This window comes from Trachemys scripta, chromosome 7, assembly GCF_013100865.1.
Source record: "Trachemys scripta elegans isolate TJP31775 chromosome 7, CAS_Tse_1.0, whole genome shotgun sequence".
Lineage (NCBI taxonomy): Eukaryota > Metazoa > Chordata > Testudines > Emydidae > Trachemys > Trachemys scripta.
The window spans coordinates 32,540,672-32,565,753 of NC_048304.1; the positions used below are offsets into that span (position 1 = coordinate 32,540,672).

The following is a 25,082-nucleotide window of genomic DNA, read 5'->3' on the forward strand; positions in this document are numbered from 1 at the left end:
AGGGGGGGAGCCGAGTGGAATGGCACAGCGCTCGCTGGAGTGTGCTGCAGAGGAGAGGGACGGCTGGAAGGAGGGAGCGAAGAAGGGGGGTCGGCGGAGGGAGGGAGGGGATGGGGGGAGGACCAGAGCACCGAATCGCTCCGAAATCTAATGACAGCGTTTCCAAGCTCCTTAATTCATTGCACCTGGCACCCCCCCCAAGGCTGCTGAATTACTGAGGCTCCCCCCCAGCCCTCCTTGCTTTCAAAGGGAGGGAGAGCTTGCGAGATCTCTTTACAGATGCAGCGCTCTCCTCCCTGATCTCTTTCTCGCTCCCTCGCTCCCCAGCTCTCCTCCATCTTCAATTCTCCCCCGACCCCTAGCAGCGGCAGCAGCAGGCTGGAGTCCACCCCCTCCCTGAGACCAGAACTGACTCCCTGTATCTTCACCTCCAGACAGCAGGACTGACCCCCTGTATCTTCATTGCTCCCCATTCTGGATCCCCACCCCTTTGCCTTTTGGGCAAGATTGGGAAGCAATCTACAGACCGAGTCCAGGCGCAACATACCCCCAACACCTGATTATTTACCCACTCGCCCCTCCGAACTCTGTAAGGGAGAGAGACCCCCCATACTGCCCTTCCCCCACTCAAAGTGATCATATCCCCACACACAGTTTCTTCCCCCCCAATCACCTTGCTCCCCAGCTCTGAGCTTCTGCACCCCCCCTACACCCCATGCACACAGAGACACAAAGGTGCACACACACACACACACACAGAGGCATGCGCAAACACACAGGCACACGCACACACACAGGTGTGCACACACACACAGGCGTGCAAACACAAGCAGAATGTTTTCTCCAGAGCAGTTTGCTTTTTCCCCCAGCTAGAGATTGTATTGTGGGGGATCACTGACAGATAATTAAATACTGTACACTGGGGGTGGGAGCTGGGGGGGCAGGCTGTTTTTCTCCCCATAGCCCAAGGCTAATGAAAAATCTGACTGAGATAAAAATCCAGGAGGCTGCGTGATCAGAGGAGCCGAAAGGGGATGGGTGGGGGGAAGGCTGAGCACAGGCCCAGTGGAGGCAGGGGCAGGTGTGATGGCTCAGCTCTCCAGCCAACCCCCCTCCTCAGGGAATTTGCTCACTGGAGGAGGCCAGGATGGGAGCAGCTGGGAGCTCCCCCCACAGCCACAGGGCTCCTGTGCTGTGTCCCACAGCGCCCCCTGCTGGGACTGGAGTAGCTGGGCGCTCTCCCCAACAAGCACAGCCAGCCCCGCTCCACACAGCACCCCCTGTGGGAAAGACCAGGCAGCAAAGGGCTGGGATTCCAGTGCAGCCCTGGCTTTGCTGATCGATCTTTGCCAAAGGTCACCGGCCTCCTGCCATGTGTGTGCAAACACCCAGCAGGCAGCAGGACCTGGGGCGGCTGGGCTGGCAAAGCCCGACATAGGGGCCCATCCAGGGGCTGGGGGACAAGGATCAGACTTGCCGAGCTCAGGGACGGGAGCTGTACGGGCTGCGTGTGGAGCCAGGCACTGGGTCGATGGAGATCAGAGCCAGATGCTGCTGTCTGTCCAGAGCGGGGTTGGGGGAGCAGGCAGGAGAGTGAACCCCACTCACACACAGCTCCCCGCCAATGTACCCCCACCGGCAATGTACCCCCCCTTAGTACACACAGCCCCCCACCAGTGCACCCCCCACTGCCAATGTACCCCCCTCAGTACATGCAGCCCCCCACCAGTGCACCACCCACTGCCAATGTACCCCACCAATGTACCCCCCTTAGTACACACAGCCCCCACCAGTGCACCCCCCACTGCCAATGTACCCCCACCAATGTACTCCCTTAGTACACACAGCCCCCCACCAATGCACCCCCACCGCCAATGTACCCCTCTTAGTACACGCAGCCCCCACCAGTTTACCCCCCACTGCCAATGTACTCCTGCCAATGTACCCCCCTTAGTACACACAGCCCCCCACCACCAATGTACCCCGCCCTGATCACCTCACACAGCCCCCCCCACTGCCAATATACCTCTTAGTGCACGCAGCCCCCCACTACATACACAGCCCTCTCACTGCGAGTGTAACCCCTCCAAAGCTAGAGAGTCCACGCTTTGGGAAGGGGGATATGCATACGGAAGGAGGGTTGGCATACTGGGCACTCAGTAGCAGGGGAGGCGTGAAAATATGTGGCACAGTGGGGGGCTCAGCAGTGCGGGAAGGGCTGGGTCTCATGGTTGGGGGGGGCCAAGCAAAGGATCAGGAAATGGGGGATCAAGCCTCTTTTTGGGGCTGGGGAGGGGGGAACAAGCTTCTTGAAGAATAGCCAAGACCTGTGTGGTTGGATTATCCCCCCTCTCCCTCCCATCCGACACACCCTTGTCCCCCAGCGCTCCCCACAGCTGGAGGAGGGAGCTGTATTCTATTTGCCAGCCCTACCTGCTGCCAGCCCTCCCTGGGAGCTTCCCCCCCAGCCAGCGCTCCTGCCCAGCTTCCTACAGTGCCCCCTGCTGGGAATGGCCAATGGAAATGTCAGATGAAATGCCCAGGAAGGAAGGTCCTTTCATTTCCCACATGGGACTCCAATGCTGTGAACTTCCCTATGGCAGTGCCCCCAGCTGGGACTCCGTCCTTCACTCCCTGTGGTGCCATGTCAGAGTATGTGCAGGGGCCAGGTTGGCGGGGGGATGGCTGGCCTACCAGCAGCTCACCACCTCTCCCTAATGAAGGCAGCTGAGCTCACCAGCCCAGTGGTGGTAAATCACCAGCGATGAGCTCATCCTGCCATGATGTCACCCCCCCCCAGATGGGCCAGGAGGGGGGAGGGGCGCCAGCACTCAGGGGAGACGGGAGGTGGGATAAGGGGGTGGGGACTTATCAGCAAAGGCGGCAGATGGGCAGGGAGTGGAGAAGCAGAGGGAGGGGCAGGTGGATGTAAGGTACTAGGCCAGAGGTCCCCAAACTGCTCGGAGAAACATTCGGGGAGGCATGGTGGGGCCCAGGCCAGCCCCCATGGGCGGCAGTAAGGGAGCACCACCCAGCTCTGCTCCAGCCCCACCCCCAGCTCTGGCCCCAGCCTTGGCCCCCGTGTCAGTATCCCGCACCCCCAGAGCTGCAGCCCCACTCCCAGCCCCAGCTCCGGGAGGAGGGGGGCGCGGACAGGGGTAAAGGGGGGGGGGGCGCGAATCTCAAAAGTTTGGAGACCACTGTACATGGGGGTACTGGGCAAGGGGCAATGGCAAGATAGGTGTAACAGGGGTGCCACACACTGAGGCGAGCCAGTGCTGGAGTTGGACAGGGCTATGGAGAGGACCCTGACCCATGGCACTCCAGGAAGCAGGGCTGGGCCTCAGCAGGGGGCGCTCTCCCCTTGCAGCTAGCGCTGGGCACACCAACATTCAGGGTTCCCGTCCCCGTAAAGTACTTGAACAAGTCCTCAGGGGTCCCCCGCTGCCCCACACCAGGACCCCGCTCTACACAATCCTGAAATGCTACACAACTCCGACACACCCCATTCTCTACATGAACCTGATGTGCCCCGCTCCCCCTCCATGGCCCTGATGCGCCCCATTCCCACTACATGACCCCAACATGTCCCGTTCTCTACATGAACCTGACGTGCCCCACTCCCCCTCCATGGTCCTGATGCGCCCCGTTCCTACTACATGACCCGACACACCCCATTCTCTACATGAACCTGACGTGCCCCACTCCCCCTCCATGGTCCTGATGCGCCCTGTTCCCACTACATGACCCGACACACCCCATTCTCTACATGAACCTGACGTGCCCCACTCCCCCTCCATGGTCCTGATGCGCCCTGTTCCCACTACATGACCCCAACACACCCCGTTCTCTACATGAACCTGACGTGCCCCACTCCCCCTCCATGGCCCTGATGCACCCTGTTCCCGCTACATGACTCCAATGCGCCCCGCTCTCCCTTCTCGGCCCCGACACGCCATGTTACCTCTACCCGGCCCCGACGAGCCCCGCTCCTCTACCCGGCCCCAATGCGTCCTGTTACTTCTACCCGGGCCCGACGCGCCCCACTCATCTACCCGGCCCCGACATGCCGTGTTAGCTCTACCCGGCCCCAATGCGTCCCACTCCCCCTTCCCAGCCCTGACACGCCGTGTTACTTCTACCCGGCCCCTACACGCCGTGTTACTTCTACCCGGCACCGACGCGCCCCACTCCTCTACCTGGGCCTGACACGCCCCACTCCTCTACCCAGCCCTCACGTGCCCTGCTCCCCCTTTCTGGCCCCAACGCGTTGTGTTACCTCTACCCGGGTCCGATGCGCCCCGCTCCCCTTTGCTGTTCTCGACACAGCCCGCTCCCCCTTGCCGTTCTCGACACGCCCCGCTCCCCCTTCCCAGCCCCGACACACCGTGCTACCTCTACACGACCCCAACGCACCCTATTTCTCTACATGACCCTCACACAGCCCGCTCCCTCTACTCTAGGATAACCAGACAGCAAGTGTGAACAATCTGGACAGGTGGTTGGGGGCAATAGGTGCCCATATAAGACAAAGCCCCAAATATCAGGACTGTCCCTATAAAATCGGGACATCTGGTCACTCTACTCTACACAACCCCAATACACTACACAACCTCAACACACTCTGCTTCCTCTGCATGACCCCGACATACTACACTACCTTGACACACCCCACTCCCTCCACACAATCCTGATACACTACACAGCCTGCTCCCTCTACATAACCCCAACACACACGCTACACAACTCCATACCAACACACATTCACACTATACAACCCCAACAGATACACACACAACCCCCTCCCTGCTACACAATCCCTCCATAAACACAATCCTGCCATACAAACCTCACAACACACACAATCCTGGCACACATACACGGGATTCACGCTATGCAACTGCCCTTGCCTCCACACATGCAATCCTGATACTAGACAAGCCCATCGACCTGCCCCGGTCCATGCTCCCCCTCCTGCCCCCAAATGGTCCTTGGTAACACAAAGGAGCCTCCCTGAGGAGGGTTTACACAGGTAGGGGGAGGGCAGCAAGGTGCTACTGCCAAATGCCAGGATCAAAGCAACAGATGCTGAGGACAGGGTGGGTGTGCGTGTCTGGACTCCTAGGCTCTGTCCCCAGCTCTAGGATGGGAGTGGGGTCTACTGAGTTATTTCTGGGGCAGGATGTGCAGGTCGGGGAGCTGGGTCTCCTGGGTTCCATTCACAGCTCTCAGAGGGGAGGGGAGTTTAGTGGGTTCACGGGGGGCAGGAGGGACTGGGAGCCAGGGCTCCTAGTCCCAGCTCTGGTAAAGACAAGGGGTCAGAAGCCCCTGGAGGGGGGGTTGGAGGAGTCACATGTTGTGTCCCCCCCGTGCTGCATGTTTGCCACACATCAGGCTCCGGCAGCCAGCACGAGCTGTTTGCGAGCTATAAATACGAGGAGATGGATAGAATGACAGACGGGGTGGGCGTCCATCTGGGGGCGGGCAGGAACCAAAGTGGAATCCAGCTCAAAGTGAGCACCAGAGACAACCGAACTCGCGCTGCAGTCACAATCCACGAGGCGAATTCCAGCACTCGGTCCTGGGGGTAGTTTTGAGAGATGCCAGTCACCAGCGTGAGGCAGGCAGGACATGGGGCTGCAGGTGCTAGAGGAGAGGGACCAGGACTCCTGACTTCTGTTTCCTGCTCTGGGAGGGGAGGGGATGGAGGGTCTAGTGGTTAGAGGGGGGGGGGGGGACTAGGAGTCAGGACTCCTGGGATCTACTTCCTTCTCTGTCACTGAGGTGCAGTATGGTCTGGGTGAATCATTTCCTCTTTTGGTGCCTCAGTTTCCCCTCCCACCCATGGTTTATTCAGCCTGTGAGCTCTTTGGGGCAGGGAGTATCTCTCCCTATGTGTGCGGAGCCTGGCACAACAGAGCCCCAACCTGAGATCTCCCAACCATTCCCCGCTCCCCCCTCCCCGCTCAAATTTACCTGACCCCACTCCCCTCCCCCAGCTGGGGACAGACCCCAGGAGTCCTGACTCCCACTCTGGTGCCAAGACAGTGCTCCCCTAGGCCCCGCCTCATGTAACCTTCCATTCTGCCATTATTCAGTCAACACCTGAGAACCCAAAGCTAAGCTGAGCTGATACAGAAACTGCAGTTTCCCCGGGGGGTGGCAGTGGTAGTGTCAGTAACGCAGGGGAGACTGCAAAGCTAATAGCCTGACACAGCCACGATAGCAGGGCACTGCCACAGACTGAGGGGACAGGAACTGCCACCCCAGATCAAACCAGGAGCCCATCCAGCCCAGGGATCCAAGTGCCAACCACTTCAGAGGCCAGTGCCAGGAACACTGCAGCAATAAGAACCCCAGCCCCTGCCCCAGGGCAGTTCCCTCCTGACCCCAGCAGAGAGAGGTCTGGTTAAGTGCTGGAGCATGAGGTTTATCTTCCCCCACCCCACTGGCTACTTTAGCCCTCCCAGGTCTAGCACTGGATGATCGCATTAGCTCTGAAGACATCTGGGCCTTCTCAGGCTCCAGCTCCGCTCTGTGCCCCCAGGCTGAGTGGGCACAGCGAGTGTCTGGGGCTGAGATCCCAGAGGGGGGGAAGAGCAGGTGAGGATCTCGTTAGGTAATTAGCACTAGAGAGGGCTATAGGGATGACTGGCTGGGGCTAGGTAGTTCCTCAGCTCCCTCCCTCCATTCCTAGCCCTAACCCTGTTGTGCTCTTGTGCTGCGCCTGGGGCTGGGAAAAGGCATTTCCCCAGGGAATCCCAGCCCACGCTTGTGGGGCAGGGTCCCCTTTGTGTGAACGTGGGTCTTGCTTTCACTGGAAGAGAAGGGTTGGCAGCCACACAACGTGCATGGGCTTCGCAAGGGAGGCCTGAGCTCAACCCCACTCCAAGCAGGGGAGAATCTTTGACCCAGGCCGCAGGGGGCGCTGTCAGGGAGGGGGATGCTGGGCTAACAGCCCCAGACTCCTAGGTTCTAACTTCCACTCTTGTGCTTCCCCCACATGCCCATTCTTCCTCCAGTTCCTGATGATTTAGTCTCAATACTCCCCGGCTGTGAAATGCCCGGGGGCTTTGTCTATCACTGCACACCCCCAGTGTAGATGTGCCCCAGAGCCCTGCCCCACAGACTTACAGTCTAAGTGATGCCCAGCTCAGCACAAATATAACACACTGCTCCGGTGCTGAGGGAGCGGGGCCTCTCTTGGAAACTCCTGGACCAAATAACCCCAAATCAGCCCCTTTTACTCTAGCCCTGCCTCAGAAGTGGGACACTAATTTCCAAGGCAATCTGCCTCTGCACACACATTTTAGCAAACATTGAGAACTGTAGCTCTGCTCAAGTCTTCTCTGGTATAGACACACAAGGAAAATGACTTGCAAGTCACACAGCAGGTATGAGGAAGAGCCAGGAACACAATCCAGCCCCTCCTGCTCTACCCCCTAGACCCCACTTCCCTCCCAGTGCTCAGGCTAGAACCCAGAAGTCCTGGCTCCCAGACGCCCTCGCTCTCACCCCCTAGATCCCACTTCCCCCTCAATGCTGGGGCTAGAACCCAGGAGTCCTGGCTCCCAACCCCAGTTAAGCGGGGGGAGGAGGGGGAGTCTGGGAGCCAGGACTCCTGGGTTCTATCCCCAGCTCCAGAATAGCTCTCTCTCCCTGTCTCCTCTCTCTGTGTCTAATCCCCAAAACGGCTCACACACAAATTGTTCCAGTTTATTACCCTCACGAAAGCTCTTTGCTCCTGCCATTGCGTCCCCTGCACTGACATGGGGACATACACAATTACACAGAGTGACACTCTATTAGAATACCAAACGCCATGAGGAATCCGCATGGCAGTGGGCTCCCCTCGGCCAGCACTCGCCCACCTGTAGCACTCCTCCCTTGCCCAGTGCTCCCCACTTCCCTCCAGCCCATATCAGCTGAGAAATGAAATGTTAATATCCCCGAATGGTTTGCTAATCTCCCCCCACCCTGGCTGACTCTGCAGGGCTGGCACAGGGAGATAATCAGAGAGGAGCTGAGAGGTGTCCAGCCCGGGGGGCGGGGGAATGGGACAGAGAGCGGCAAACAAAGGAAGGAGGGAGGCAGGGAAAGGAGGCATGTGGAAATGAGCAACAGGACGAGCAGTGGCGCTCCCACCCAGGCATTCGTCTGGGCACCTGTCCCTGTCTGTCTGACTAACAGCATCGCCGTCCAGGGCAGCACCAGCTCCCCAGCCTCATTCTCAGCTCACGCTACCCATCACTGGTGGTCTTGGGCCTCCGGGTGCTTGCCCTGCTGGGAACTGTGCTGAGAGCTGCCAAACTCACTACATGGATGGGTTACATACCAACACTGGATTGGAACTGGTGCCCCCTATAGGAGAAAGCCCTCATAACCCATTCCCCACCCCCTGAGCCAACCAGTGTCCTGCTGTGGGGCCAGCTTAGAGCCAAAGGCCCCATTCCCCATCCGTCCCTCTACAGTGGGGTTGGATTGGAGCCGGTGGCCCCCCCCCAGAGGGGAAAGGCCCCATGTTCCATTCCCCACCCAGCCCTCCACAATGGGGTTGGATCGAAGCTGGCGCCCCCTAAAGGAGAAAGATCCCATTCCCTGCTGCCCTGAGCCACCTAGTCTCCTCAGTCTACAGCCAACCAACCAGCAAGGATGATCTTGTGGTTAAGGCACTGGACTGGGAGGGGGTGATATCTGTGTTAGAGCAGGGTGGGGGCTGGGAGCCAGGATTCCTGGGTTCTATCCCTCGCTCTGGGAGGGGCTTGGGTCTATTGCGCCCCCCACAGACTGAAGCGCCTCTCTTCCCAACTTTCCTAGTAACTAGCATGTGCACCTCATCACAGTGCACAATTCGCACCTTCAGCCGCCCCGGGGTGCCTCACTTGGCCGCACAGAGAGGAGTGTGAGCAATAGCACGCCCGAGGTGTGACATGAGTCAGGCAATGATGGGAGCCAGGCACCCAGGGGCACCAGATACCAAGGGGATGGGCACACAGGGGTCTTAGCAGATACAGGGGGAGAAATGGATTGTATGGGGTGATCTGCCCCCTTGCAGCCCAGGAGCCAGGATGCTAGGGTTCTATTCCTGCCTGGCTGTGCCTGGGGGTGGGCCTCTGCTTGCACCCAGCAGCCCCTGCTTGGGCGCCCCCTTTTCCCCCACAGTGGGTGAGGCTCCCACTGCTGAGCACATATAGCCACTTTTTGAGGCAAAGAGGAAAAACAATTAGCACGGTCCAGCTGTTTCCTGCCAGATGTTGGCATGGCCCATGCCCGCTCCGCTGCCAGCACATCAACACTGCTTGTCTCCAGCTGGGGGTATGACGCGGAGCCCAGCACCCTGCTCCGCCCTGGCCTGGCACAGCAGGGACCAAGTGACTGTGCAGAAATCTAAGGAGCACAAGGTACTGGCCTCCAAGGCAGCCCTTCTGTGTAACCTAGAATGAGGGTGATCAGCACAGAGCCCTGCTTTGCAATGGGGTGAGGAATATATACCATGGGCAGCCCCACAGCTCCCATCTCTGCCAGCAGGGGGTGCTGTGGGGAGCAGGGCAGGAGCTGGCTGTAGGTGGAGCTCCAGGCTACTCCAGCCCTGGGCTCTCCCAGCAGGGGGCGCTGAACCGAGTGGGACAGGAGCGCTGGCTGTCGGGGGAGCTCCTGGCTCTAGTTAGTAACACACATTAAACCAACCCCAACATGAGCTGGGTGGCCCAGCCCTGTCTGCCACAGGATTACCATGTCAGGGTGGTTACCAAACCTCCAGCTGAGCTATTCGTGTTGGGGCTGCCACTGCCCCAGCCCCGGGTTTCCCCCCACACCCCTGCAGACACAAGGGGTGGTGGCTGCCCGACCCCGCCCAGAGAAGTGACTCTAATGACGTGGGACACTTCGGCTAGGACCCTGGCTTTCCAATCCCACGGCTGGCTCACAGCTCCAGTATGCCGTCCGCATGTTAATTCCAGGCCCGTTTTAATATCATTCCTCTCCCCTAAAGTCCCCCCCACACCAAAAGCCAGAGGAGTTTGCAGCTGTGTTGATTTCCCCTGGGGTGTTGTAAATGTACCCTCCAAGACCTCCTTATCTCCCCCATCCCCGGCACAGCCCTGCCCAGGAGGGTTAGAGAGCCCAGCAGGTCTGGTGGAAACAGCAACCCAACCCCAGACCTCTTACGGGGGACACAGAAGAGCCAGCTGGCAGGGACTTGGGTATGACAACTATTCACTAGCAGCTTCCTGGTGTATTTGATTGCAAAGCACCTTGTACATACCTGGCGCTGAGATGCGTCTGGGGCGGGGCACATTGCTGTTTACACAGGAATCCCTCCCCACTGCTGAGATGTGGGGCAGGAGCTGGCTGTGGGGGGAGCTCCTGGTTACTCCAGCCCTGGCCTCTCCCAGCAGGAGGCACCATGGGAAGTGAGGCAGAAGTGCTAACTGCAGCGCCATGGGGAGTGGGGCAGGACTGCCTGGCTGCAGGGGGCGCTCCTGGCTACCCCAGTCCCAGCAGGAGGTGCTGTGGGGCAGTTGTGTCCCTGCAGGTGTAATAGGAAGCGGCTCCTGCCTCTCCCCTTCCAGGTGAATAATGAAAGGCAGCACTGCCATCGCGGCTCCTAGCAGAGCGAGGGGGGCAGTAATTACAGGGGAAGGTCCATGCCCCCGAACCCCATTAGCAACTAATGGGCTGTTGATGAACGGCACAGCAACAGGGGCCAAACAGAGGTGGCCGGACACCAGGCCTCCCTCGCACACAACTGCCATTAGCAGTGCTGGGTGCCATCTTGCAGCCCTGTGTGACAGGGCAACCAGTGAGCTCTGTGTACCCCAGGACAGAGACAGTGGGGCGGGGGAGAGATCTCATTCCCCAGACTCCCTGCTGGCAATAGGGGATTCCCACCTTGCAAGGGACAGTGCTGAGGCCTGCACAACTCATCTCATGCTCTGGATGTTGTGTCTGGGTGGGGGTGCCCCCGCAAGGCTCCATCTCTTCACCCTCTCCCCATCACAGATCCCACAGCCACCCCCCACCCATGCTCCCCCCCAGGGCCAGGCAGCTCTCTCCAGTGAAAGAGCGCCTACTCTCCGCCTCTGACCCTCACACTGGTAGGTTCTATCCCAGCTCTGGGAGGAGAATGGGGCCTAGCGGTTAGAGCGGGAGGCTGGGATTCAGAACTCCTGGGTTCTATCCCCAACTCTGGGAAGGTTGGGGAGTGAGGTCTGAGCAGGGGAAGCTGGGAGTCAGGACTCCTAAGCCCCCAGCTCCATGCTCTGCAGCACAGCACCCCACTGAGCCCCCAGCCTGTTCCCTGCCCCACTTGCTGCAGCACAGCACCCCCCAATGGCACACCAACCCAGCAGAGAGACTCCACAGGCCCTTGGTGATCTCCCAGCCAAGCACTGACTTTGCCTGATCCTGTTTGGTCGAGAGGCAGATCAGACGCAGGCCCTGCAGCCACAAGGCACTAAACCAGCTTGGGGGGAGCTGCCCCTCTGCCCCATCCTTGGTGCCACCCAAGCCCCGTGGTCCCACCTCCTGTGGGAGACCCCACCCCCAGTCCCAGATGCCCCTAAAGAAGCCTCCCATGAGTTTGTCGCTTCTGCTTAGCCAGAGCAACTGACCACTCACTCCTGCCAGAGCGCCCGGTGCTCACAGGGGCACGAATGCAGAGATTAAAGGGGAGGATGCAGAGTCGGGCTAATCGGCTTCCTGAAGCATCCTCCAGCCCCACAGAACCCACTGTGTCCCCCAGCCCCATAGAAATCAACCCCCCCCCCGCATTCCTGTACCCCAAACTCACAGGGCCACAGAAACCACCCTGCCCCACTCTCTACAGCACCCCCTGCTGGTAGAGGCCGGGACTGCAGTAGCTGGGAGCTCCCCCTTGCCACATACCTCCACAAGTGCCATGCAGCCCCCTCTCTGCTTTCCTGGCACATTGGCAGCTCCGCTCTTGGTAGAGCAAGCACAGCTGCAGGCAGGGCAGGTGACAGCCCCAATTGCAGGGGGCAGCGAGCCGAGACCATGGCCAGCCTGCAGCGAGTAAGCCATGAGGGCTGGGACACAGACACAGCCAGGCTGCTGACTCAGGGCTCCCAGCTGGCAGCTCGGGGTTTGCCCAGGGTTAGGGTGCTCACATCCTGACATGGCCAGGGCTCACCATTGACCTGCCCCTGCAAGTCATTCCACTGCCCAGGACGGGGCCAGATGCATGGAGGCAGACAGCAGCCCTTCATCCAGTCTCCTGGAACCAGCTCAGAATCACCCCAAACAGCCCAGGCTCCCAGCCACCCTGCTCTACCCACTAGACCCCACTCCCCTCCCAGAGCTCGGGACAGAACCCAGGAGCATTGGCTCCCAGCCCCCTGCTCTACCCAGTAGGCCCCCACCTCCCCCCCAGAAGCCAGCAAGTCTCCAGGCGTGCAGTGCAGCAAGCGAGGCAGAGGGAAAGGCTGTAAATCAAGCAGGAGAGCGTTAATGGCTGGGCCCAGATTTACAGAGCAGGCTGAGAAATACAGCCCAGCTGGGAAATGGCTCTGTTTACAGCACCAGGAACATGGCTCAGGCCCCTGGCCTGTGCTCACTGCCGGGGGGGGGGGGAAGCGAGGAGGGGAGGGAAGAGGAGAAGAGTGCATGGGAGAGCTGGGCACGGATGGACAGACACACAAAACCCAACATCAGAGGATCTCAAAAGCAACAAGGAATCAAGGGACTCCCCCACAACTAACCTTCCCTCACACACAGACACCGAAAGGAACTCCCAGCCCCCCGCTCTAACCACTAGACTCCCTTCCCCTCCCAGAGCACGGAACAGACTCCCGGAGTCCTGACTCACCATCAGCTCCTAATGAGCCAGGCCATGGATCCCAGGAGATTTATCAGCATGGGGGTTGATCTCTACAAGAGGGAGAAATGCAAGGGAGGGGGATCTTGCCACTGGGGACACCCATAACTACCCCTGTCTGCACGCCTACCCCCACCCTGGAAGGAATAGAGTACAGGGAAACAGGTGATAGGACTCCAGCATCTCAACCAGGCATGACATTTGCAAGCAGCTGGGGGGCTGAAGGCTGCAGGAGTGGCTGTGTGCTGTCCCCTGGTGGAGGGAATGAGCCCTGCTCAGAGAGAAAGAGTGCTGAGCCCTGCTGGAGGGGACGAATCCTCCTCAGTGTGTGTGTGTGCTGGGTTAGGGTTCACCCGGGCCCAAGGGGAGGATGCGCCAGCCCAATGGGCCTGGGGGAGGTGTTCATACTGTCCAGGACTCAGGGTTACAGGTGACCCTAATGACATGGCTCCAAAGTCACAGGGATTTAGTGAGGGTGCTGTGGGTGAGGGCAGAGCCATGGAGACAGTTACCTTTGGGGCTGATCCCATCTCACCAGTACTTGTATGGAAGACCAAACCCACAGGGTGGGGCAAGAGTTCAGTGGTAGGTGCTCTCCCCTGCAGTCAGTGCTGGCCCCCATGGCCCCGTGTGGCGCTAGGGGTGCTGTGGGGCCCCTGCAGTCAGTGCTGGCCCCCATGGCCCTATGTGGCGCTAGGGGCACTGTGGGGCCCCTGCAGTCAGTGCTGGCCCCCAGGGCCCTGTGTGGTGCTAGGGGCACTGTGGGGCCCCTGCAGTCAGTGCTGGCCCCAATAACACCCTGCATAGTAGGGGCGCTGTGCTGCAGGGGGCGATCTCCCCAGGGAGTCAGTGCTGACTCCAGTACAGCACTAGGGGGCGCTGCGTTACCAAGGCTATGTGAAGTAAGAAGAGGTATAACTGAGGTTAAAGCATCCCCTGGCCTGTTTCCCTCCATGGAGTTGGGGTGTTAACCCTTTCTGCCCTGGCCAACCCCCACTGACAGCAGTTCCATATCCCTTCTCTTACTACTCTGCTGCTGTTTAACATCCCCGTTCCCTGCCCCACAGGGGCTGCATCTTGGCATGGGGGAGCAATCCCTGCACGGATGGTCCCTGCAGCTGCTGATATGCTCCAATGCAGCAGCTGGAGCCTGCAAGCACAGGTCACCTGAGAGGTGTTTGCAGAGCCAGGGCTGCTGGAGTAAGGAGGCCAGCGCTTGCAGTGAGGGAGCTCACTAATGGCTCTCCTACCTGCTGCCCCCTTACCAGCTGGTTTCCTAGCCCAGCCCCATGGGAGAGCAGAGATCCATTGGCAGTTGGAGGGATTTCCTATGAGGGCAGTAAGCATGATCAGGGCCAGATTCTACTTCCAGCTCCCCAGGGTCAATCCAGAGTCACCCCCTGACTGCAGTGGGGCCAGGGCCAGATTCTGATCTCTGCTCCCCCAGGGTCAATCCAGAGTCACCCCCTGACTGCAGTGGGGCCAGGGCCAGATTCTGATCTCTGCTCCCCCAGGGTCAATCCAGAGTCACCCCCTGACTGCAATGGGGCCAGGGCTGGATTCTGATCCAATGCAGGGACTTGCTCCAGATTTACACTGGGGTAAATAGAGAAAGATCCAACACCACCTTGGTCCACAGTTGATGGTTTGGGCCCTGATTCTCTTACCCAGTGCCCTGCATCTTCCCCCCACTGCTTCTATTCGGGCATTGGCAGCGCCCCCTTTCCCACCCTCCCCCATAACCCTCCATCCTTTCTCGGGGCAATAGAGCAGCCTATTCTCCCGCTGCCCCACTGGCTGCCTGGGATGTGTTTCCTTCCAGCTGTGAACCAGCCCATGAGCTGTTGCCCCCCTCTGGCACTGGGCAGCTAGCCTCCTGAGCTGGATTTGACCCAGCCACCCCCTGGCGAAGAGCAGCAGAATGGGACAAGGAGGAGCAGGCTGTTTATGCCAATGAAACGGAGGAGGGAAGGGAGGGAGCAAATGAATCTGTGACACCCCTTCGGTGCAGGGAACAGAGAGCAAAGCTGGCCTGGCTCCAGTGAAGAGACTCCTTAACAAATCCTTGGGTATCATAGGCAGTCAGTGGCTCATGGAAATGGATGGGGCTGTCAGCCCCAATACACACGCAGCTCCATCAGTGCCTGCCAGTTCGAGGTAAGGGGCAGAGCTTCTCTTTCGGCCTAGGAGATCAGAGCCCAGGGAGAGGAGAAGGTGAGATGGAGATTGGGGCAAAGTACCTAACCCTCAAACACACAACCCCAGGGTCACAAAGGTGCCTGAAATAACCAACAAGCCATTAACTGCCCTACAGCATCTCAAAGGTTCTTATAAGACAGGGATCCCTCGCCCAGTGCAGAGATGCACCCACCTCTGGGGAGGGGTATGGGGGGCTGTTTATACAGGAATCCCTCACCTGGCACTAGATGCAGCCACCTCTGGGATGGGGCAGAGAGTTTAATTACTCCATGGATCGTTAATGAACAAAAGTGGGCAGGTTGTTTTTACAGCCAGTCAAAGCTGGAAACTTCAGCAGTGCAGCAGCCCTTAGTGCTGTTCTGGGGAACTGGGGTCAGCGCTGACTGCAAAGGGAGAGCACCTCCTATTGAGTGCTGAGTGTGGGGCAAACTCCCAGATGCTGCAGCCCCAGCCTCTCCTAGCACGGGGCGCCATAGGGAGTGGGGTGGAGCGCTGGCTGGCGGGGAGCTCCCAGCTTCTCCAGCCCCAGCTTCTCCCAGCAGGCGGCGTTGGAGGCTGTCAGTGCAGAGATGAAACGTCCCCAAAGCAAAGCCCAGACAATGACTATTTAACAATAGGGGAGTTTGGGGAGGGAGGAGTGGGGGATAAATGAGCCTTCAGCTCCTGCGATGTGTGAGCGATGCCCAGGGCAGCTCCTGCGCTGTAGACCCATTAATCCAGCTGGCAGCGCGGACGGAGCCTGTCCCCTCGTGCCCCGTGCCCAGCACTAGCGAGGCTGTCACGTCAGGCCGGCCGCCCCCATCCATCGCAGTGCAGGGTGGAAACTCCAGCCCTCGCTGGGGCCCCCAGGTGGGGGTCGGCAGCACAGAGTGGGCGAAGGGAGGACAAATAGGTGCGGGGATGAGAAATGGCCCCCAGTAGCACTGGGATAGAGACATCAGGGGTTCAGATCCAGGACTCAGCTCTGCAGCGTGCCCCATGAACCCCTCCATCCATCCCAAACACTCCCTCCACCACTCCTCCATTCTATTCCTCCATCTACCCCCACCCCGTCCATCCATGCCCCATACTGCCCCCTCTCCACTCCCCAGTCCTTCATACTCCTCCTCTATCCACCCCACCCCCCTCCACCATCACCTCCGTCCTACTCCTCTAACCACCCTCCCTTCACCACTCCTCTATCCTACTCCTCTATCCACCCCCACCATCCACGCCCCATACTTTCCCATATTCACTCTCACCCACCCACTCCTTCATACTCTTCCTCTATCCACCCCCGCATCCACACCCTGTACTACCCTTCTATCCACCCCCACTCACTCACTCCCTTATACTCATACTCTATTCACCCCACACCCCTCCATCCACCCACCCACCCCTTCATACTCCTCCTCTATTCACCCCCATCCCCTCCATCCATCCATTCTTTCCTCTGCTCCCCTCTTTCATTCCCTGTCTAGGGGGTCAATATCATCTCCCCATTTTACAGATGGAGAAACCTGTAGTACAGGGAGATTAAAGTGACTGAAGCCAAGGTCATAGTGACAGTTTATGGCAGAGCAAGGAATAGAACCAGGAGTCCTTGCTCCTAGCCCCCTGCTCTAACCATTAGACACCTCTCCCTTCCCAGAGCTGGGATAGAACCCAGGAGTCCCGCCTCCTAGCCCTGCCCCCCAACCACGAGACCCAGGAGGACTAGTGAGCAAACACCATGGGATGATTACAACTCCTCGTGTCCCCCACCCACCCAGCCACCTGCTGGAGAGATTGTCAAGATGAAAACCACATTGGCAAAATGCAGATCCTGCACTGGGCTAACTAACAGCCCCCTGCAGCTGGGGGGGGGGGAGACCCCCCACCTGGCCCCTGCACACCTCGCCCTGCTGGTCTCTGCCCTTTGCATGCTCACACTAGCAAACCACCTCCTCGCTTTCTCTTTACAGTCCTCGGTTTTCACATGCTCGCACACGCAGTGCGAGGCCTGGTCACGCTCACGACTGCCTCCGTTCACATCCTGTTCTGGGTTCCATGACCCCCCCCCCCACCAGTGAAACGTGCCAGGGCACTTAGATGTTCTTGGCATGTTCACACTCCAGTGGTCACATGCTTGCACAAACGGAGACAGCTGATCACTTTTACTTTCCTTTCAAATCCCTCTCCCGTCTGGATAGTCACACCCAAACAGTGGTAGGCACCCCTCCCTTTTCTAATCACACCCACCCCACTTTCCACATGCTTGCAAAGAGAGAGCAAGCTGGTTGCCTTTCTGTCCTGTTTAAGCCCCTTTCACATTCTGCAGCACCCATTGCACACACCCTGTGAAGGGGCCTGGTCACTTTCTAGACATTTTTCACACTCAGACTTTCACATCCTCGCACAAAACGTGAAGCATTCTAGCTGGCTTTTGCCAGTTTCACCTCCTTGGGGTTCCCCAAGATCGCTGCATCCCAAAAAAGAATCTTTTTATTTACTGACATTAGCAATGAGGATCTAGCACAAGATACACTCACACACAACCTCCCTCTGGTGCTGTCCCACCCACTGCCGCTCCCAGCATTTCGGGGGCAGCCACTCACAAAAGCCATAGGTGACTAGATTTAGTTGTTTAATCATCCTCCAAAGCTGTCAATCATTTAAAACAATGGCACCTCTACCCCCAAAACAGTGCTCAGAATACATAGCACTAACCCCGAGACACCCCAGCCCACAGCATGTGATGCCATGGGAGTGAGTCAAAATCAAACCAGCAAATACACAGAGCAGGGGTCACCCCCTCCAGCCGGGGGCAGAACACACCGCCACACCCCCACCCCTCAGGGCTCATTCTCTCCAGCTGGGGGCAGTGCACATGCAGAGCAGGGCTCCCCCACTCCAGCAGGGGGCAGAACACACACCCCTTAGGGCTCAGGCAGCAGGGACATGCAATTCATTCCTTGCACGATTCACACTAGATTCTATTCCTTAACCCAGGCTTTATTTTGTCCCCAGCCCCTGCCCTCATACCCGTGACCAACTCCCCATGGCTCCCCTTTACACTCCCGGAATGTATTTCCCCTCTCACACAGATGCACAATGCCCAGTGCAGAGGGCGTGGGGGGAGGATGAAATTCCAGAGGGAGAGGATACTGCAGAGGACAGGAATTCCTGGGGGCTCGTCAGATGCCCTGGTGATGGGCTTGGGCCAAGAGCACAGCTAGGACACTCCACACTCCAATGCCCACTATGCAGTGCCAATGAGAATCACTCACACGTGCCCCACCCCCATTACCAGTGGACAGAGCTCTCGCCACCACCCACCCAGCTGGGTGTCCCTCCCCATAGCCTGGATCCCAGCCCCAGTCCCCATGCCAGGATCTGCTTCGGAGGGGTGGCTGTGGGGAATGGATCAGTCCCCTAGGCCCAGCTGCTGGGCAATGCTGAGAAGCTGTCACAGGAGGCATCTCCGAGGTGTGGACTCAATTCACTGTCCAACTCACACAATCCATGGAGCTGCCCCACAGCCCTGAGCCAACATATACAGGTCTGTCTCATCTTATGCAGGGGTTCCGTTTCACGGTTAGTGCATAAAGCGAAAACCGCGTATAGCCAAAATCCCATTGAGTTCAATGGCGGGCGAAATCACCCGCACTACAGGTATAGTATTTAAAATTGTTATTTTTCTCTTTTTTTTTTTGTTTTTGCCGACCGCATAAAGTTGAAATCACACATGTTAAATGCGCGTAAGATGTGACAGACCTGTAGATCCAGAGCCAGCACTCAGATCCAGCCCCACAGACCTGCATCAACACAGACTCTGCTCCAGAGACCCACCCCACAGAGCTGAACCAGACCATGGACCCTGCACACCCCACAGAGCCAAACCAGTGCTCGGATCCAGCCCCACAGACCTGCATCAACCCACAGACTCCACTGCAGAGACCCACCCCACAGAACTGAACCAGACCATGGACCCTGCCCCACAGACTCACCCCACAGAGCTAAACCAGACCACAGCTCCAGTCCCATGGACCCACCCCAACTAATCCACCCCACAGGGCTTAACTAACCCACAGATCCAGCCCCATGGACCCACCCCACAGAGCTGAACCAGACCAAGGACCCAGCCTCATGGGCAGAGCCCATAGTGCCCACCTGTCCTACAGTGCCAACCAGCCCCGGCACTAACATGGCCCACAGCTCTGACACAACCTGTGCAGAAGCCCTGGCACACAGATCCACCCCCTGGTATCCTTCCAGTTTCTGGACCCAGCCATTGGGCTCAATGTGGGCCCATGACCCAGGCCCACAGACCCAGCCCAGGGCCCCCCAAATTTCATCAGTTCAGGGGTGTCCCAGAGACCAGTCAAACCACAGTCCCCAGCCAGGCAAAAGCCAGTGACCCATGGGAGTGCTCCTCTGGCCTCCTGATGCTCCCAGCTCACGTCACCCCCCGTATGATCATCCTCCTCCTGTCCATCCCCTAGCTGGGCACATGGCACCCCAGTCCTAGCACGCTCCCCCCGATGCTCCAGACTCGCAGAATCACAGCGTGAGTACCCCACCCTTCTTCCTGCAGTCCCCCAGCTTGCGGCCCCCCCCTGCGAGCCTTCCCCCCCCAAGGATCCCCCAGCCGGACCTGCATCCCGCCCTGCGGGATCCTTCCCCATTCCCCAGCCAGGCGTGCTGGGCCCCAGCACTCACGGTCGTTGCATACGGGGCCACCGTACGAGGTCATGGTGCAGTCACACGTGTAGCCGTCCCACTGCTGCAGGCAGACGCCCTGGTTGGCGCAAGAGTCCTCGGTGCACGTGGTGCTGGGCCCTGGGGACAAGAGGCAGGGATGGGAGTTACTGGCCTGGCTCCCCCAGCCCTTCGGGACAGGGCTTGGGGTCATAACCCCCATGAGCAGAGTGGAAAAAAGCAGGTGAGAGAGAGGAGGGGACCTGCAACGAGTCAGGGGCAGAGCACCTGCACCCCTGCACCCTCCACGTTCTAACCCGCAGATCCCATTCCCCTCCCAGAACTGGGTAGCATCCAGGTGCCCAGGAATAGTACACCAGGGTGGGGGAAGGAGGCAGGAATGGCAGATGAGGAGCTGGAGCCGGTAGGGGAGATGGGGGGAGTCCCTGGCAGCCTCCACCCATATCCCACTGCTGACGCAAGGCAGCATCTGAGGAGACATAACGCTCATGGCTGGGAGCTGGCAGCTAATGAAGGTATCTGCATCTCTCTGGTCCTCCCCACAGCCCCCCATCATGGGGCAAGCGTCCCCCACAGGGGGAATGGGCTGCGCTGGAAGCAGGCTGGTTTCCGAGGCGCAATCCCCATTATCAGCAGGAGAGGAGACGGGGGCACTAGGAACTAGACTAGTCTGTAGGCTGGATAGTCTGAGCCTACAGTGCCCCCTGCAGGCCAGGCCAGAGGAGGGCGCTCCCCCCTGAGTCAGTGTTCCTGCCTGCACCCCACAGCGCCCCCTGCTGGGCGAAGCCGGGCCGGAGGAGGGAGCTCCTCCCCCCCACCCAGTCAGTGCTCCTGCCTGCTCCCCACAGTGCCCCCTGCTGGGCAAGGCTGGGCCAGAGGAAGGTGGGATCTGGGCAGCAGGGGGACTCTTACCATCGCAGCCCCTCTCGACTTGCCCGATCCGGTGCAGGGCGTCAGCGATGAGGTCAGGCAGGCGGCCGTTGAGGTCCACGGAGGCCAGGCAGCCTTGGAAGCCGTCCCGCGAGGCCACCAGCTTGGGCAAGTTGTTGAACATGTTCTTGCTCAGCCCCCCGATGTACAGCTCTCCTGGGGAGGGCACGAGACACGTCAGCGGGCAAAGGGTCCTTTAGCCCCCCGCACGCCACAGGGCTGCCCCACCACCTTCCCCTCCCCTGAACAGACCTGGCCGAGGGAGGAGCTAAAGCTCCCCCATCCCCCATTGGTCCATGTGCCCCTGCCCCGGCTGCCCCACACAACCGTGCCCTGGGGATGGGGGAGCAAAGGATTCCAGACTCCATGAAAAGGGACCGCAGCTGGGGTAGGTACCTGGAGATGGGTCTGAACAACGCCCCCTGAGCGGCTATGCAGGGGAAGAGTAAGTCCCATCCTTCCCCAGCCAGGATGGGACTACAGCTGGAGCTGGGGCCCATTAGGAGCCCCTGGCTAGGTGCCCCCAGCCCTGCCCCTCCCCTAGCTAGATTTCACAGTGGAGGTCTGATTTCACGGTCTGTGACACATTTTTCATGTCCGTGAATCTGATAGGGCCCTACCCATGAGCCCCCCAGTGCCCCAATCAACATCCCTTCTCCCCGCCCCATCAGCCCAGCACTGCTCCCACCCCATGAGCCCACAGTGCCCCAATCAGCACCCTTCTCCCCACCCCATCAACCCAGGGCTGCTCCTACCCCGTGAGTCTCCAAGTGCCACAATCAACTCGCTTTCTCCCGCCATCACCCCAGGCCTGCCCTCACCCAGAGGTGAAAGTAAGCCAGTCCAGTCCGGTCCGGTCCGGTCCGGCGTACCGGCAAGAGCCAGTACGCCATGCCGGACCACACCGGCTTCCACGGCGGGGATTTAAAGAGCTCAGGACTCCCCGCAGCGGCAGGCGCTCCGGGCCCTTTAAATCCTGCCCGCAGCTCCGGCAGCCAGAGCTGCGGTGGGGATTTAAAGGGCCCGGAGCTCCGCGGCGGCCGGAGCCCGGGGCCCTTTAATTTTCCCCTGAGTCCCAGGGGCTCCCAGCCACCTCTGCAGCGGGGAGCTGCGGGTTGATTTAAAGGCCCTGGGGCTCCCAGCCACAGCCAGTGCACCAGGGCCTTTAAATCTTGAGAGGCCCCGCCTCTTCCTGATGAGGCCACACACCCCTCAAGACTCCGGCAGTACAGGCAAGTCTCATCTTATGCGGGGGTTCTGTTCCGCGGTTAGCGTGTAAAGCGAAAACCGTGTATAGTAAAACACTCATTGAGTTCAATGGCGGGCAGAATTGCCCGCACTACAGATGCAGTTTTTATATTGTTGTTTTTCTTTTTTTCTTCCTGTTTTTGCCGACCGTGCAAAGCTGAATTCGAGCATGTTAAATGCGCCTAAGATGCGACTTGCCTGTACCGGTAAGTCCTGTAAGTTACTTTCACCCCTGCCCTGACCCCATGAACCCCAGCACCACAATGGGGTGGTGCTGAGTGGGTTTTGGGATGGGGGCAGTGCTGGAGGTTCATTGGGGTGCAGGCTATGACAAAGCGGGAATTTTGGGTACTATTTTTGTGAGTCGCGTAGGCCATGTCTAACAGCGGCACAGCTGTACCGATGTAAGAGCGCTCCGGTAGCCACTCTGTGCCGATGGGAGAGAGCTCTCCCATCGACATAATAAAGCCACCTCAATGAGTGGTAGTATCTTCTCCTACCGCCACAGCGCTGTGCACACTACCACTTATGCTCGCGAAACATCCGTCGCTCAGGGGCAGGGCTGGCTCCAGCTTTTTTGCCGCCCCAAGTGGCGAAGCAAAAAAAATTAAAAAAACTAAAAAAGATAAAGCCACGATCAGCGGCACTTTGGCAGCAGCTCTACCGTGCCGCTTCATTCTTTGGTGGCAATTCAGCAGGTCCTTCGCTTCAAGAGGGATGGAGGGACCCGCTGCTGAATTGCTTTCGAAGACCCGGACGTGCCGCCCCTTTCCATTGGCTACCCCAAGCACCTGCTTCCTTCGCTGGTACCTGGAGCCGGCCCTGTTCAGGGGGGTGGTTTTTTCATACCCCCTCAGTGACATGAGTGGCAGTGCAGACATGACCTTGTGTGTGCCTTGGTTTCCCCTATATCTTGCACTGTTACTCAGTGTGGGGGAAAGGACTAAGAGCAGGTCTACACACTTAAAACACTGCACTGGTGCAGATGCACGGCTGTAGCACTTAAGAGAAGATGCTCCTATGTCGAGGAGAGAATGTCTCCCATAGGTGTAGTTACTCCACCTCTGCAAGAGGCAGTAGCTCTGTGGAGGGGGTAGCCCTCCTGTGGACACAGCAATGCAGGGGTGTGGATATTCACACCCTGAGTCACTAGCGTAGCTTGCGGGTGCAGGGGAAGCAGCCGCTTCCCCCGCCTTTCCAAAAGCGGCTGGAGGAGCGAGGGGGGGCGCAGGCTAGCGGCCCGCAGCGCGACCCTGCAGCCGCGGCCGGGCTGGAAGTCGGAGTGAGGGGGGACGCAGGCTGGCAGCCCAGCAGCCGGGCCGGAGGAGCGGGGGGGGGGGGGGGGCGCAGGCTGGCGGCCCGCAGCGTGGCCCGGCCGCCGCGGCCAGGCCAGAGGTCAGAGCAAGGGGGGGACGCAGGCTCGCGGCCCGGCAGCTGCGACCGGGCCAGAGGAGCGAGGCGGGGCCCAGGCTCGCAGCCCGGCAGCCGCAGCCGGGCCAGAGGAGCGAGGCGGGGCCCAGGCTCGCGGCCCGGCAGCCGCGGCCGGGCTGGAGGAGCAGGGGGGCGGGGGGCCCAGGCTGGTGGCCCGCAGAGCGGCCCGGCAGCCGCGGCCGGGCCGGAGGAGCAAGGGGAGGCCCAGGCTGGCGGCCCAGCAGCCGTGGCTGGACCGGAGAAGCGAGGGGAGGCCCAGGCTGGCGGCCCGCAGCGCAGCTGGCATCCATGGGGGGGCGGCGGGCGCAGCCGGAGGAGCGGGGCAGGGGGGCGCAGCATGGCGGCCGGAGGAGCGAGGGGGGGGCCACGGGGGGGGGCACGGCAGGGCCGGAGGAGCCATGGAGCGGGAGGGTCAGTGCAGCCGGATAGGAGTCAAGGGGGCGTGGCCAGAGGAGGAGCCAAGGGAGGGCGCCTTTTTTATCTTTGCTCCCCCTCCTCTTAAAAGCTGGCTACGCCACTGCCCTGAGTGACATAGTAATACTGAGATGATTTTGTAGTGTAGCCCAGGGCTTAGGCTGGCTTAACTACGGGCTCAGGGGTTGTGGATTTTTCACACCCCTGAGCGATGTACATAAACCAACCTAATTTTCTAGTGAGGACAAGCCCTAGGGGACACGGGAGAGTGTCACCTCCCTGTCTGGGTGGAATGAATAGAGCCCTCCAGGAACCAGCTGTAACCGACCCAGAACAAGGGGCCAGAGAGACCAGGCCAGCCCCAGTGACTCAGGGATCCACCCTCCCAGCAGGGAAGCTGAGCCGAGACCCCAGCTGGAAAAGAAAGGACTGGAGGGGGCACTGGGGGAGAAGTGCTGGCTGCTGGAGGAAGCTAGGAGCTCCTACCTGAGAACTACCGAGGCGGACAGACAGACATAGGGTCAGTCTCAGCAGGCGGGAGGCTGCGTGGCCCACCCTGGAGGAAGAGTGAGAGCCCTGGGGTCTGGCGCAGCGAAGGGATTTCTCCACAAAGCTGGGGGCGCAGCCTGGAGCCTGTGGATCTGTGACAGCCCCCCAGCGCCGGCCTGCTCCCGGCCGATTTAGTGATCCATGCACACAGGAGTGAAGGAATGGACAGGATCCTCTGGGTCCTTTCGCTTGCAGGAATACCGACCCCAGTGCATGGCTCAGTCTAAGCCAGTGCTGAGATGCAGCCACCTCTGGGGTGGGGCACGGGGCTTTTCATATCCACACAGCAGTTTAAGTCAGGAAGTGAGGCAGAATTCCAAACTCAATGGACACTGCTGGGGAGCTTCAGCAAAACAATCCAATCTGAGATACAGTCAGTTCTGGCTGCATGGGGAGATCACCCCACACCAGCACGCCACCACCACACCCCTGCTGCCCAGCCCCCCCACACTGCCCCCCTGCTTCCTTGAAACGCAGCCCCCTCATACAGGAGTGGCGCCAGGGTTTTTGCCTCCCTAGGCAGCAGCACTCCTCCTCTGAGCATTCGGCGGCAGGGGGTCCTTCCGCTCCGGGTCTTCAGCAGAAATTCGGCGGCGGGTCCTTCACTCGCTCCGGGACCCGCCACCGAATTTCCGCTGAAGACCCAGAGCGGAAGGACCCCTGCCGCTGAATTTCCGCTGAGGGCGCCAAAATGCCGCCCCCCAAATCCTGCTGCCCTAGGCGACCGCCTAGGGTCGCCTAATGGAAGCACCGGCCCTGCCCCCATACTGAACCCTCACTGCAACCTGTAACAGTC

General features: G+C 59.6%; 1 protein-coding gene across 1 annotated transcript in view; it reads right to left on the reverse strand.

Moving 5' to 3' along the window:
* NRXN2 (neurexin 2) overlaps positions 1–25,082 on the reverse strand; it is a gene marked incomplete in the record, with an annotated part of 299,307 nt that overhangs the window by 108,308 nt on the left and 165,917 nt on the right. The window contains 2 exon segments of the mRNA XM_034774999.1: positions 19,715–19,834; positions 20,627–20,800. Of these exon segments, the coding sequence (XP_034630890.1) occupies positions 19,715–19,834; positions 20,627–20,800 (294 nt within the window).